This window comes from Chiloscyllium punctatum, chromosome 8 (genome assembly GCF_047496795.1).
Source record: "Chiloscyllium punctatum isolate Juve2018m chromosome 8, sChiPun1.3, whole genome shotgun sequence".
Lineage (NCBI taxonomy): Eukaryota > Metazoa > Chordata > Chondrichthyes > Orectolobiformes > Hemiscylliidae > Chiloscyllium > Chiloscyllium punctatum.
Genome location: NC_092746.1, coordinates 81032302 through 81048283, shown reverse-complemented (window position 1 = coordinate 81048283; position 15982 = coordinate 81032302). Strand labels below are relative to the sequence as shown.

General features: G+C 40.3%; 1 protein-coding gene across 1 annotated transcript in view; it reads right to left on the bottom strand.

Moving 5' to 3' along the window:
* The window catches only part of LOC140480282 (MAM and LDL-receptor class A domain-containing protein 1-like), a 404689-nt gene that overhangs the window by 104476 nt on the left and 284231 nt on the right, over positions 1 to 15982 (bottom strand). Inside the window, exons 30-32 of the mRNA XM_072574989.1 lie at positions 13054 to 13218; positions 5253 to 5410; positions 1848 to 2049 (exon numbers count right to left, since the gene is read on the bottom strand). Coding sequence (XP_072431090.1) covers positions 1848 to 2049; positions 5253 to 5410; positions 13054 to 13218 — 525 coding nt within the window. The remainder of the gene's footprint in view (positions 1 to 1847; positions 2050 to 5252; positions 5411 to 13053; positions 13219 to 15982) is intronic.

Below are 15982 nucleotides of genomic sequence, written 5' to 3'. Positions count from 1 at the left end.
AAGATCCTGTTGTAATCTGAGGTAACCTTCTTCGCTGTCCCTACGCCTCCAATTTTGGTATCATCTGCAAAGTTACTTACTGTACCTCTTATGCTGCCAGTGACCTGATAGAAGTTTATAAAATAATGATGGGTATAGATAGGATTAATGATAATTGTCTTTTCCATATGATGGAGAATTTCAAGTCCTGGGGGCACTTTTTTAAGGTGAGAGGAGAATGATTTAGAAAAAGACATGAGGGGCAAATTTCTTTACACAGTGTGTGGTTCACATGTGGAATGATCTTTCTGAGGTTCTGGGTACAATTACAACCTTTAAAAGCCATTTGGATAAGTACATGAATAGGAAAGGTTTGGAGATATGGGCCAGGAGCAGGCAGCTGGGTTTAGTTTAGTTTGGGATTATGTTTGACATGGACTGTTTGGATTGAAGAATCTGTTTCCCTGCTGTATGTCTCTATGACTCTAAGATCTGAAGGTGAATTAATTTGATTTTTTTTGCATACTAGTTGCATATCTACTTAATGTATTTGTTTCATCTGTTGTGAATATCTGTTATAGTTCGGAATATGCCCCTAGTACTCTGTTAGTTGGGAGATGGCACAGGTGGGGTACAAGGGGCCTATCAAAAATGCAACTCAACCTGTGACTAACCTTCACAGGCCAGTAACAAAGCCAGGTATCTCCTTTGGTTGCTGTTGCTTTTAGAATAGTAAATACACAGAACACAATGATCACACAAAAGATCGCTGGCACTGGATTCACCTGTGCTATTTCACACCAAGAGTCTAGGAGGAAGTGGAGGAAGCAGGACTAAGGATCATTAAAGGGCACCTTGCTAATTGTAAGGATTGATTGTTGGGAATGCAGCAGAAACGTTAAGCACTACAGGAGTTACTGTGTTCATAAGCAATAGGTGTCTGAGTAAATAATGTCTAAAGCTGCTTATCACAGTGACCAGGACAAAACCTGAATGCAACAATTCCTGATTGTACTAGGAGAAAGAGAGGACTGAAGCTGCGGGAGATCAGAGTCGAGAGTATGGTCCTGGAAAAGCACAGCAGGTCAGGAACAGGGGAATCGACGTTTCGGGCATTCCTGATGAAGGGCTTATGCCTGAAATGTCAATTCTCCTGCTGCTCAAATGCTGATTGACCTGCTGATTGTACTAGGTCCAGACATCCTGCCAACAGTACATTCCAAAGTTATTGCGAACTTGAAAATAATAAAACAGTCTTTTTATACAGGATTGACACAAAATCTGCCTTCACGTAACCTTAGCAACTTACAAGTTGTGGTAGTTGCTGAATATCTCTCAAATTAGACACGGCAACCTCCATAGGTCATCTGACTTAATTCAAAGGACCATTTGATTAAGAAAGCCAATGACAGTCAGTGTTTGTGGAACTATTCCCCACAAAGAGAAGAAAAATTAAGGAAGACCAATTAACAAGAAGAAAAAATGTTGATAATGTAAATTTTAAAACAGTTTTACATTATAGTTGCAGACCTGCGAACATTAATATGGCAGCTAAAGTATAGCTACTCCTAACATTTCAAGTGCCTTCATTTCTCTAGCATGGAATTTATTTTAGTGACAGAGTGTTTGAATTCAAGATAATTTTTTTTAAACCAGCCATTGCAGGAGACAGGGATCCTGGGATCTACAGGCAACCTAAAGGTTAATTTGAAAACTCATCCATACAAGTAGAGCATAATTGAAGATTAGAATGAAGACAGAGCCTGCGGCTGTCTCACAACTAAAAGTTAGGAGGTGAGAGCAAACTCCCCGTATTACTGCTGACAGTCAGTAATGTACAGTGAAGAGTGAGTTTCATGGTACAGTACCTCCAGTAACACATTCCAGGGTAAAAGAGATATCATCAATTGCAATATCTGTGAGGTCATCTCCACCCACTTCAGCTTCAAATAGGATGTTAAATGGATAGTTGTTGGAAATGATGACATTGGCATAAATCCAGTTGTCCTCCTTGTTCCCAGTCACTGACCACATCAACAAGGGCATTCCATGTTCTCCGGCACTGTATATCTAGAAAAGAAAAGGTATTTCATAACCATTACCATGTTGACAGGGAACAGAATGGATTTGCTCATTTTTCATTTTTGGGTCACTGCTTTCAGCACAGTTTATCTTGCTTCTGAGCTTTTACGATGTCTGGAATGCTAGACACATTTTGTGAGAATTTTCACCCGGAAGTTGTGAATTTGAACATTGCTCATTTTGATTTTGCGTCAAACCAACAATTAAGAATGGGAAAACTCCAAAAACAATTCAATTGCCGTGTTTTTTCTTTGCTTATTTCAGGGGAAGCCTAGCATTTCAAATAGATATTGTTGGTCAGACATTACAAGCATCCATTCCAGGTTGAGTTTCACTTGACAGTAACACAGGTGAGAGAACTCGGTGACAGTGCATTCGATTTGTAGAAACAGATTTTGGCTTTGAAAATCAATAAAAAATGAAAATAACTTGAACTACCATGAAAGAAAAATGGTCTGTGGATTACAACAAATAGATTCTAACATAAAGAAAAATACTGCAAAATGTATGTGATTTTAAATAAAATTTATTGGTATGAATCTGAGACAGAGGAAAATCTTTCCAAATACCTGCCATACAGCCAGCACATATCAAAAAAACTGAAGTTGATGCCTGGATAATTTTTCTGTAACTTAGTGGCAGGTCTTATCTTGAGCATTATTTTAATCCTTTGGGGACACAAGTTGTTGTTGTCTATGACCAAAAGCAGCGCAATCATTAAAAGTAAAACTGTTTTCCCAATGATGGTGAGAAAGTTTAAGTTGCGTAACCTCGAAATTTGATCGCAACCATCAGTGGATAAACAGAAGACTAGACTGCAAATGATCTTGTTCACTCGGTGCAAAGACCATTGTAAAGTTGGTCTTGGGTCCCATTACAATGGGTCAGGCATTTAACCAGTTTTATTCATGCTCCCTAATAGTGGTGCGTCTGCTTTAGTGGAGAGGTGGGACATCGGGAATGTCTGACAGATTTGTCAGCATGTGTGATGAAGGGCTCTTGCCTGAAATGTCAATTCTCCTGCACCTCGGATGCTGCCTGACCTGCTGTGCTTTTCCAGCACCACACTCTTGGCAGATTTCAAAGACAGCCTCCTGAAAAGGGAAGGATTATGGACAAGATAAAATAATTGTGGAGGGAAATGGCTTCAAAATGTATTTCTCAAACTGTCGAGTTCTCTGTTGCCATATTTGAGATGTAACTCTGGGTTGTCTACAGGTGGAGAAGGATTCTATTCCCTTGGGAGCAAGCACTCCAGGCAGCTGCACCGTCAGCTCTGACAACTCAGGCAAATGATTAAAATGTCTACTGAAAAGTTATTAACTCAGAACATTCACAATTGTTTCACTCTCCATTGATGCTGATTGACCTGCTAAGAAGTTGAATTTTTGTTTATTTCAGCTTTCCAGCATTGCTGGTGTTTTCTTTAGTGTTAACTTTGAACTCACTGCCAATTTTATTCCAGAATTCGCTACCATTTGTCCCCTGGATCTTATTCACCCTCGTTGCTTTCTAATTTTCTTCTCATATTTGATCAGGTATTTGCCAAATGTAGTTTTCACAGCAACATCGCTTTTCTCAGCACTGTCACCATGTCTAATTTACACTGAAATTCCACATTTGGATAGAATTTGGGGTAGCATGATGGCTCAGTGGTTAGCACTGCTGCCTCACAGCACCAGGGTCCCAGGTTTGATTCCAGCCTCGGGAAACTGTCTGTGTGGAGTTTGCACATTCTCCCAGTGTCTGCGTGGGTTTCATTGGGTGCTCTGGTTTCCTCCTACAGTCAAAAGATGTGCAGGTTAGTTGAATTGGCCATGCTAAATTGCCCATAATTTTAGGTGCATTCGTCAGAGGAAAGTGGGTCTGCGTGGGTTACTCTTCAGAGGGTCAGTGTGGACTGGTTGGGCCAAAGGGCCTGTTTCCACATTGCAGGGAATCTAATCTTCCTCATGGTGTGTTTTGTAATTTGGTGGTATTTAATCAGGCAGATGATGACCCCACTGTCCTCCTGTTTTCCCTCTGCTCACATTTGCTTGGCTTCCCCAACAATTCTGCACCTTGGGTGGGTGTAGTATCAGCAATGGCCATCACCTCACCAGTGCACTGCTGACCAAAGACGAGTGGCTGCCACTGATCAGCTAGCAGTGCTTGGCAGGGTCAGGAGTGGGGTCGGGGATTGTTGTCTTTCACCCTCCTAAGGTCCTAGATACTGGGAAGGCCCACTGCTGCCCAACAAGGTGTCTGCCTGGCAGTTAATTCAACAGATCTTTCTGAAAAGAGGTGACACCAGCTCTCCAGCTGGCAGGCAAGATCTCTGTCACTTCACACACTGCCATTCCTGTTGTAGATTCATCCTCAATTATCCATATTTCTAGACTTTCAGCATTCTTTGTTCTTACTGTGTCCTGAGATCCATGTACAGTTGTAACATCCTTCTTGAGCAGCATTGCTAGCAATATCTGAAAGATATCCTAGTGTGCATTTCACAAGACTATAGGAACACATAACAAAGGAGCTGGGTTTGACCACAAGGTCAAGTCTGCTCCACCATTCAATATGATCATGATTGATTTTGGACTTCAACTCCATGGTCCCACCATCAACACCTAGTCCTTGGTTCCCTGATCTGTCCACTAATTACTTATTAGAGGCAAAACATTAGAAACTTTCTCCTGTGGATTCTCAGTCATTGGGAGCTGGTTAGCACAGCCTCAGATAAGGGTTTGGAGATGCCAGTTTTGGATTGGAGTGTACAGAGTTAAAAAATCACACAACACTAGATTATAGTCCAACACGAAGCTTTCAGAGCACTGCTCCTTCTTCAGGTGATTGTGGAGGTTAAGATTGTGTGTCCTGCGATCTTATAATCCACCACCACCTGATGAAAGAGCAGTGCTCTGAAAGCTAGTGCTTCCAAATAAACCTGTTGGACTATAACCTGGTGTTGTGTGATTTTTAACTCAGAGAAGGGTGATTAGATATAACAGAGACAGGGGGGCTAGAGTCAACAGTGGGTGAAAACTTATTTGTTTATCGGGGATAACTGGTAATCAGATCATTGTGTTGAAACAACAATGTACTAATTCATCAGGCCATAACACCAACTGGTGTTTTAGGATTTTAATACTTATTGGATTTACATTTAAATAATCAGTCAACAACTGTACTTCTTTAAATGTTGCTCTTACCTTCAGAGTTCCCATTTCTTTTGAACCATAAATATAGTACCAGAAACGCAAGCGACAGACTCCAACACTTGCTGGGAATGGCTGGGTGGTGGCTATTTTTGCAATGTCACCTTCACGCTGAGCTGCAGAATTAATGTACAGAAACATTCCTCCAACCCCTTCAAAAGAAACAAACAGCATTACGTATTTATTGAATTTCTCAGCATCAGTGGATCTGGCAAGTAACAGTTGGCAAATCACAGAAAGCAAAAATTTATGCTGTTATGTTTACTCACATGCAAGCATTACATAATAACTCGGCTTCCATGTTCATACGGAAAGTAAAAAGATATCACTCATATTTCCCTCATAAAAACATTAATCTGTACTTGGCATTGTGAGCTCGGGAACTCAGTGAAAAGAATAATTGCCTACTTCACTATGAAAGGCAGGATTTGACATATGAATTCCCACATTAATGAGAATCGTACAGATTAATGAATTTCCCTGTCTTGTGGAACATAAAGCAGGCGTGTTGAGAATGTCAAAGTTAAGTAAGCCACTCTGTTTTCTTTGCAGGATGTCAGAGGAATTTCATTTGCACACTTTGAAACAGTGTTTTTGTGCTTAGATTATTTTGTCTGATATCTTGTCTTTTTTCCTAGTTGCTCCCTTCCTCATATAACTTGGGGCATCTGTTGGCTATCACCTTTGTCTTAACCTGTGCCCAACAGCAGATCTGTGTCTCAAAAACTACATTTGAAGCTTGATGATTGTGGTATTTTGATTATAACTATATCTCAGAGATGCTCCTCCTCCTTTTCTTGTCTTGAAAGGAAACACTGAGAAACTGCAGAGTTGTTTTAGTTAGCATTTATGCTTAAAGGATCTTTCCAAAGGACAACAATTTAATGGAACTACAAACAGAAATTGCTGGAGAAACTCACCAGGTCTAGCAACATCAGTGGAGAAGAAACAGAGTTGACCTTTTTTTCAAAACTGATAGCATCTGGGAAAGAATAGTTTTTATCTTGATGACTGGGTGCAGGTGGGAGAGGGTGGCGGGAGGGGAATGGGTGGAAAGGAGCGTTAATAGTAAGCCAAAGAAGAATGAAAACTAGGTAGGTGTTAAAGGGGACTACGAATAGAGGAAAATCAGGAGGTAATTGTGCTGAAAGTAACCCATGTCATAACAAGACCTGGGGTGTGATGCGGGGTAAAGGACATAGAAGGAGGGGTTCAGGCCCTAAAATTACTAAACTTGATACTGAGTCCAGAAGGCTGCAGGGCCTTCAAGTGGAAAATGATTTGCTCTTCATCAGACTTGTGATGAACCTCACTGGAGCAATGAAGCAAGCCTGAGAAAGAAATGTTGGCCAGAGAACATGGGGGGTCTGTTGAAACAGCAAGCAACTGGAAACTCAGGATCATTTTCATGACCAGAACATAGGTTTTCCTCCTCAAAATGGCCACCCAGTCTGTGTTTTCATCTTCCCTTTGTACAGAAGACCACATTCTGAGCAGCTTTATCCTATTTAATAGAACCATTCATCCTAAAGTATTTTTTTTCTCTCATCATTTGAGAAATCTTAACTGCTTGCAAGAGGATGATTGAAGTTATGAGCTGTCTGCTTGGGAATTTTTTCTTCACCTTCTGAGGTCCAATGAATTTCCTCAGAGTGACCCTTGAGAAATACATTGATGGAATCTACAACACTGTAGCAATATGATGGGATGGTTGGTGGCTTATGGTTGGGATAGAAAGCTGCCACTAATCTTCTAACCTGTGCTAGTTTAGATGCTTGCAAGTAGTCTGTGATGAACCATATGTAAACCTCAGCAGAAGAGGGTCTTATCTTAAATAATAGGATGTAGTCTATTGCATTTCAATATATCTGATGCATTAACTTTCAGGGTGATTAGCAACTGTACCTTTGTACTATGACATGTATATCTCTCTCAGGAATATTGTGCCACATTCCACACACAGACTAGCCCAAACTGCCTGATACTGCACCAAACATCAGAGTTAGCAGAACTTTATCTTAGATCATAGATTAGCGCTTTCAAAAATGTTCCTTCATACAATTGCTTTAGTCAATGCTTATGTTCCATTTAAGTCTCCTTCCACCCTACTTTATCTCATCCATCACCAAATCCTATTCTTTTCTCCTTCAAGTGCAGTTTTGGTTTCCCCTTATAGACATCTTTGCCAATTGCTCAACTATTGTCTGTCATGCTAAGCTCGTCATTCCAATCAAACTCTGGGTAAGGAAATGAAGTTGGTTTCCTGTAATAACAAGTGGTTTACCTCTTCATAGTCAGTCACATTGCCTCTGAGGCATCTCATCTGACTCATTAAACTAAATGTTTGATTGTCATGTCCAATGAGATTCTGATAGCTGAGCACTGGTTGCTGCCTGTGGAGTTAGCTAACCCTGCCATGTTGCATGCCATGAAAGTTGTGACCTAGTACAGCTCTAAGAAAGAAAATCTTACTCTTACATCGAAACATGAATAAAACGAAGACTGTCTGTAATTACCCATGAAATTATACAAAATGGCCACTTTTATTTCACATCAAAGTGCTCTAAATCCCATCACATGAAGAAGAATGTGCATTTGTACCATTTTTAAAGAAGATTCACCTTGCAGTCTGAGACTAACCTCTACTTTTTAAAAACATCTATGATTAAATGAAAATTACTCTACAGGGCATCAGTTCTATTTCTTCCTACATCAACAAGTTCCATGACTCCCAACTGTTCTCTTTGCACTGCAACATCTTGTGCACTGTTAAAATGACATAAAATAAGATAAATTAAACTTAAAGTACAATAAAACTGAATGTTAGCCTTTATGCCCCACCCACTCTGCTTCCAAGCCCACTCCAGGCCTTTGACTTCCAGTGACCCCAAGTGGTTTTATGTTGCTCATCATTGTCTTATTAGGATCAACATTGCTATAGCAGTACTTCACCAAGTTAATCTGTGCTTATATTAGTAGCAATATTGTAAAGCATGGATAATACAGCAGTTGTCAACTTGCTCTAGGCTTTTGCAGAGCAACAGCAATGCAGGTATTGCAAAATGTCTTTAGCAGTTCAAAAGTCTGCTTTGTTTACATGTTGACCTCATGAATACATTAGGGAAAAGAAAGTAAATGACAGTGTAGGGGTAAAGGTGAGAGTTAAACAAAGTAGTCATTGAGCCAGGATCAAGCAGGATATTCTTGATCTTGAGAAGTTCTTAGTCATCTCACAACTTCAAACAATAGTGACAGAATTGAAAACATTGTAGCTGTTTTCAGGATGTTGGCAGTTCTGTGTATAAAGTTATGTCTGTCAAATGGAACTCTTTCCTGCTCATGAGGCTATTGGAGTGAAAATAGTGGTTGCATGCATCGCTCAAATAATGTATGCCCTTAAAGGAAACTTGCTATATGGAAAGAAATGCAAGTAAAGCATATATATATCATGCCACTTTGGTTTGGGTGGTGACATTCTCTTATTTAAGCGTTGCTAAATACCATGGCACACAATCTAGGCCGGGACACCAGCTTGGTACTGAGAAAAGTCTGTGGGCTTGAAGCTGTCAACTTTCAAACCAGGGTTGTGTTTGTCTGCACAGGGCGAAATAAAATATTCTCTGGACCTGCTGTGTTATGTAGCACCAGTTCTCTTCACGCCTTTGTAGAAGCAATGATCAAAGAAGCTTTTACAGACACAGAATCTATTGTTAAGATTGGGAATGAACAATAACATTAGATCGAATTACAGATGACAAAACACTTGCAGCAAACATAGAAGAAAGGTTGCAGAAACTAGTAAACAACTTAAGTATTGCTGATAAAAAGGTTCATTGTGTGAAAGCTTTTCATCTTGCACTCTTCCGGCCAGATCCCAACAATACAAATTCAAGGGGTAAGCCAATATTTATGCTGCAAGAAGAAGAGACCAACTTGTTAAGGAGCTCTGAAATGTGGGTTTGGAGAAGAATAGAAAAGACAGAATGAATAGAAAAAAGTAAGAAATGATGAAATGCTAAGGGCATTAAACAAAGAACAAAAAATACTGAATGTAACTAGGAAAAGGCAGAGAGATGGGCTGGAGACATTTTAAGAGGAAACAGATTAGTAACATTAGAAAAACATTAGAAAATTGAGTGAGGGTTTCAAGAAAACAATTTGAAAGACGAGGGAAGACAATATTATTACTGGATGGATTGAAAATTAGAAGAGATTATTCGAAAACGTAAATACTGATAAAATTCAAGATTACAATCAGAGTACACATGATGACAGGGCAAAAACAAGGACTGCAGATGCTGGAAATCAAAGACTTGATTAGAGTGGTGCTGGAAAAGCACAGCAGGTCAGGCAGCATCTGAGGAGCAGGAAGGTCGACGTTTCGGGCAAAAGCCCTTAATCAGGAATAGATTCTATTCCTAATGAAGGGCTTTTGCCAGAAACGTCGATGACAGTCCCAGGAAGGGGAGCAAGGAATTTTCCATGAGCAAATCTCACCCTTTGGACAACACTAGGTGAAGCAGATATTATGCTGCTTATGGGACCTCCCTCTAAACAAGTTAGTTGCCATCTTTGCCTACGTAACAACAGTGGTTACAGTTTAAAATAAGCTGGCTTGTGGAAGGCAGTTTGGGACATCGTAAAAAGTGCTGTAAAATGCAAATTGTGTCTCTCTGTCAACTGTTTTATATAGCAATGCTCTTACAATTCTTTAACATATATCCTATTCTGAAAGTTTCCATACACATAAACATTGAAGAGTCTTAACGACAGCTAATGGCAAGGTTTTGTTTAGGTTTGATTCAGAGATGGCATAACCTAGTTACTGCTTCCCTGGGTAAAGCACAAGCAGAGAAGATAAATATTGTTCTGTGCTGAGTAAATTTCACCTTCACCTGTCGACGCTGGTAATTAGCTATGGACTGGATGGATAACCTGATTGATTTTTAATTGCACTTTACTTTCAGCTCTGTGCAGATCCTCTTTTTTTTCTGGATTAGGGAAATAGGCAAGTAGTACTGAATAGCTAGATTTTAATTATAGCTGCAACAACTTAAATTGTGGCTACTAAAGAAGCTAGGTAGAATATGGGCAGAATCTCACTGGGATCTGAATGATCTGATGGAACAATAGAAACATAACGTTGGTGCAGACTCAATGGAGCGAAGGTCCTTTAGTGCACTGTACGACTCTATAACAGTAAATGTGCTGATGTAGGAGACAGTCACAGGGCAGAAGAAAGACAAGTAGTGACTCACATAAAGAAGTTAATGAAGTAGAATAACCTGTGAAAGAAGAAATGCCTAATGTATTCCTCGGGCATACCGAGGACTCAGATGACTCAGACCGAGCTTTTTGGCAAGAAGTTATTTATATCAATGAACATTTCAATAATTTATGCTTAATGGATGTATGATTATTACTATCTTCCCATGCAACTTTTGGAGTACAGTGTACCGTTGAGGTCGTCCTGCTAATAGGAGGGATATTATTAGGTTGGAAAGGGTGCAGAAAAGATTTACAAGGATGTTATTGGGACTGGAGGTTTGAGTTATAAGGAGAGGTTGGACAGGCTGGGACCTGTTCCCTGGGGTGTAGGAAGTTGAGGGGTGATCTTATAGAGGTTTATAAAGTCATGAGGGGCATAGAAAAGGTGAATAGCAAAGGTCTTTTCACTAGAGTAAGGGAGTTCAACACTAGAGACCATAATTTTAAGGTGAGAGAAGAAAGATTAAAAAGGGACTTGAGAAGCAACTATTTTCACACAAAGAGTGGTTCGTATATGGAAAGAACTGTCAGATGAAGTGGTAGATGCAGATACAGTTGTACTATTTAAAAGACATTTGAATCGGTATATGAATAGGAAGAGTTTGGAGAGATTTGGAACAGTCTGCAGGCAAGTGGGACTAATTTTGTTGGGAAACCTGGTAAGCATGGACAAGAAGGACCAAAGGGTCTGTTTCTGTGCCGTATGACTCTATGACTCTACTGTTGCCTGCTATATCTTCTCCACTCACTCTGACCCATCCCAAACCCTTCCTTCACTCACCCCACATGCCGTCTGTGCAGATGATTTCCTTGATCAGGATACTGTCTACCTGCACTGAAAGCTGTGCCACCTACTTTCATTTCCCATTACACAATTTCCTCTCTTATTCTAGGAGCATTCCGGCAGACTCTGAGTGTGTGTGCGTGAAGTGCCAGGACTTGAGTGGCAAAATGATCTTGCTGCAGCACCACAATGTTAGTTATTGGTGCAGCCCGAGTTGCAGCACTACAAAACTGACCATTAAGTGGATTGGAGATGTGCTGTGGGAATTCTTAAAGTCTGGCACACATCAGGTACCAAAGGTCTGTGATTGGTTGGGGTAGGGGATGGGTGGGGCATGGGGGAGGTGGTGGTGGAGGAGGTGGGGGCAGGGAATGCTTGCTAATGGTACCCATGCAGCATGCCCTGAAACTTCAATGCCTAGTTTCCAACATGGCGGTTGCTTGGATCAAGTGGCGAGCTGAATAGCCAGACACCTACACTTGTTTCCCTGTGAGTTTTCCTAACATTGAACTTGTTTACAATAAGTTTGACAAGCAATAATCACAGTCAATTTGCAATTCGGTGTTACCTGGTCAGAATCTTGCTATGCTGTTTGTGCAAAGCATTCAAGATGGTGTGAGTGTCTCCTGGTGTTGAGGTGTATCTCATCACATTTGTTGCCCTATTCTGCTACACACCCCACCATAGCTTAAACCACTCAGACCCCAATGAGATTCTGCCCTGTCACTCTTCATGTGGAATGTATAACAAAAGCTGGTGAACTGCTTGCCAATGATTCAGGTATCGTTGAATTGTCTGTTCAAGATATCGGTTGCAGCAGCTATCACAATGAAGGAACTGTCACCAAGCCACAACTATTTTGAATACCACAATAGTAGAATAACTATTACTAATCAGCTCTAGGTAAGGAAAATAAACCCCAAATGCTTGGACATTGATTTAGTTTCATTTTAAGCTGAAGTTAACTTAAAATTATGCATGTTTTGAAGCTCACTTAAAACTAGTGAATGGAACCAAATAACTTATTTTCTCAGAGCTAAAACAGCAACTAGCATTTATGTCACATATTTAATGTGATAAAATGTCCCAAACTGCTTCACAGTGGCATATAAAGCACAATATGACAACATAGCATATGATGTGTTAATCAGACAGATGACCAACACTGGTCCTGGAGATAGGTTTTAAGCAATATTTGGAGGGAGGAACATGAGGTAGGGAGATGGATATGTTCAGCAAAGAATTTTCAGAGTTGAGTACTTGGGCAGTTGAATGCTCAACCACCAATGGTATAGCGTTTAAAATCAGCGAAATCCAAATAGGTGGAATTAAGCAAGTACAGAAAACTGGGAGGATTGGAAGTTCTGTGGATATTACAAAGATGGGTGGTGTTGATGCCAAAGAGGGATTTGAAAGCAAGGAGAAGAATGTTAAAATCAAGGCAATGTTGGTAAGTCACTGAGCTGGGGTGATGGCTAAATGGCATTAAGTCCAGATATGAATCAGACACTTTTGAATGGCCTCAAATTTACAGAGGAGAGTATGTGAGATACCAATCAGGAATGTTTTGAATATTCGAGACTGGAGGCTACAAAGGCATTGACAGGGGTTTCAGAAGCAGATGAACTAAGGCAATGGCAGGGTTTGGAATCAGAAATAGGTGGTCACAGAAAGAGTGCAGATTACAAACCGCAATTTGCTTTGAGATGCTACTGCATGATTGATTAGAGCATATGTGCTTACCTGGTGTGTGATCACTTACTGGACCAGTCCCTGCAGTGCTGCTTTTGCTAGCTATTGTCCAGTCAAAATCATCATCAGTCCTCTGCATTAAGCTACATTCAGTGAGCAAAGACCTTGAAGTTGTACTATCAAAGCTGCAGCTTCCTGGAATATTAACAAACTGTGCTGAAAGAGCAAAAACAAAGGTATATTTTAATAAATCATATTGAGGAATTGACACCAAACCATTTATTTTTGCACATGAAGGCAACACCCTGGCTGCCAACTTACAGTTTAATGTTTTCATTGTAAATTTCCTTGGGAGGGTACTTCTAATTGGTGATAGTGACCTCAGCAGAGAATTGGCAGAAGGCCCAGATACAGGCGCAAATCTATTTTCGGGTTTCTGCCAATCTCCCTCAGAAACTACAATGACTAATTCGGAGATTCCCAAGCAGGTTCTTGGCCTCCATTGTGAAACCGTGAAGTTGATAACTACCTCCTATAAAATGAAGAATTGAAGCTAGCCAGATCATCCACTTTGGACAAGCATAGACAAGACAAAGTAAAGCAAAGCAAGAACCTGCCAACTCCTGTTGCTCACACTCCACTCATTAGAATAGTTCACAAATGGTCATTTTATAAAAAAAAATCCAAATAACATCAAAGTATTTTACCAGGTGATGGGGTATGAGAGAATTTGGCAGCATTCAAGTAAGCAGTTAGGATCAGAAATGCCACTAACTAATGGCCTTGGCAGCATTGCTCACTTCCCATGAACAAGAAAAGAAAGAGACAGATTCTGAAGTTAACAATGTATACTCATCAGAAAATATAAAACATAGGATAATGATTAGCATTGAAACATAAATTGAATATTATTTATTATTTTTATTAAGAACTATTGTGTAGGTCATTTGCATTGGAGACACAAGAGAAGTTTAGAACATATATCAGTACAGTTTCATTTACCTACTATCTGTAGCTCACTACTTTATAAACTCTAATGAGTGTATAATTACATTGGACTGGGACAGCTTATTGCCACCAGAGACAATGAAGCAAAGTAATTCAAGAGACAGTGATTGTAAACTAATGGTACTTTATAGGTGCATGATTATGCATTCAATTTTCAATATGTATAGTCTCAGATGAACCAACCACTGCATCTATTGGGTAGACACTTCCTGATCCTGAAACAGGTGATTTGGATGCAGGGAGGTCAAGGTAATACTAAAGAGCTGCATCTGATGTGTGAATGACTTATAGTCATAAAGGCTATGACGAAGCTTTAACAAAGTTATGTTGTCCTTGGTATTTTTTTCAAAGCAGTTGACACTGAGTCATGGAGTCATAGAGATGTACATCATGGAAACAGACCCTTTGATCCAACCCGTCCATGCCGACCAGATATCCCAACCACCTGCCAGCACCCGGCCCATATCCCTCCAACCCCTTCCTGTTCATATACCCATCCAAATGCCTTTTAAATGTTGCAATTGTACCAACCTCCACCACTTCCTCTGGCAGCTTATTCCATACACACACCACGCTCTGTGTGAAAAAGTTGCCCCTTAGGTCTCTTTTATATCTTTCCCCTCTCACCCTAAACCTATGCCCTCTAGTTCTGGACTCCCCGACCCCAGGGAAAAGACTTTGTCTATTTATCCTATCCATGCCCATCATAATTTTGTAAACCTCTATAAGGTCACCCCTCAGCCTCTGACACTCAAGGGAAAACAGCCCTAGCCTATTCAACCTCTCCCTATAGCTCAAATCCTTCAATCCTGGCAACATCCTTGTAAATCTTCTCTGAAGCCTTTCAAGTTTCACAACATCTTTCCAATAGGAAGGAGATCAGAATTGCATGCAATATTCCAACAATGGCCTAACCAATGTCCTGTACAGCCACAACATGACCTCTCAACTCCTGTACTCAATATTCTGACCAATAAGGAAAAGCATACCAAACGCCTTCTTCACTATCCTATCTACCTGCGATTCCACTTTGAAGGAGCTATGAACCTGCATTGCAAGGAGTCTTTGTTCAGCAACACTTCGTTCGACCTTACCATTAAGTGTATAAATCCAGCTAAGATTTGCTTTCCCAAAATGCAGCGCCTCACAGTTATCTGAATTAAACTCCATCTGCCACTTCTCAGCCCATTGGCCCATTTGGTCAAGATCCTGTTGTAATCTGTGGTAACCCTCTTCGCTGTCACTACATCTCCAATTTTGGTGTCATCTGCTTCTGGGGTGTCTAATTTAGAGGGTTTTCAGGCCAATTTGATTATAACTAACAGATACTGCCTCAGGAAAAAGGCTTTCAAGTTTAAACAAAACACTTGTACAATGAAAGGGGAGTGGTCAGTTCTCTCAGCTCAGCTTTCCTCTGGTCTCGTTCGGTCTGGCTGTTGAGAGAAAGCAGTCAGTTAGTTTCTTTGAGACAGCTGGTCAAAGAAACAGCTACATAGAAGGTGTTCCATGCTGAATCTCTCTTCCATCTCTCTCTCTCTGACATCTCCTGTTAGAACCTATGTTTGATTTTTTCCTTTTTTGCCAGGGGGTATTTAAAGGGAATTGTAGCAAGTAATTGGAACAGCATCATTAAGTTGGGATAATCTGTTGGGTTTTTGGATAGGTTAAGTTAGTTTATATTCTGTTCTCTTTTGTTTGTGTTTCATTCGGTAATCTTGCAAAAAAAATTTCTGTTTTGTGTAAAGATAAGTGGTTGGGCCAGCTGCATCACACCTGGAATATCTACTTTGCTTAAAACAACCAGCAAAGTTAGGGTCCGGGCTACTTTGAAATATTTTGAGGGGGTCCGCCTGGTCCATAACAAGGCATACAACACAGATAAGGCCCTTCAGCCCACTGAGTCTGTGCTCATTTATTTACACTAATCCCACTTATTAGCACTTAGCTCATGACCTTGAATTTTATGGCATTT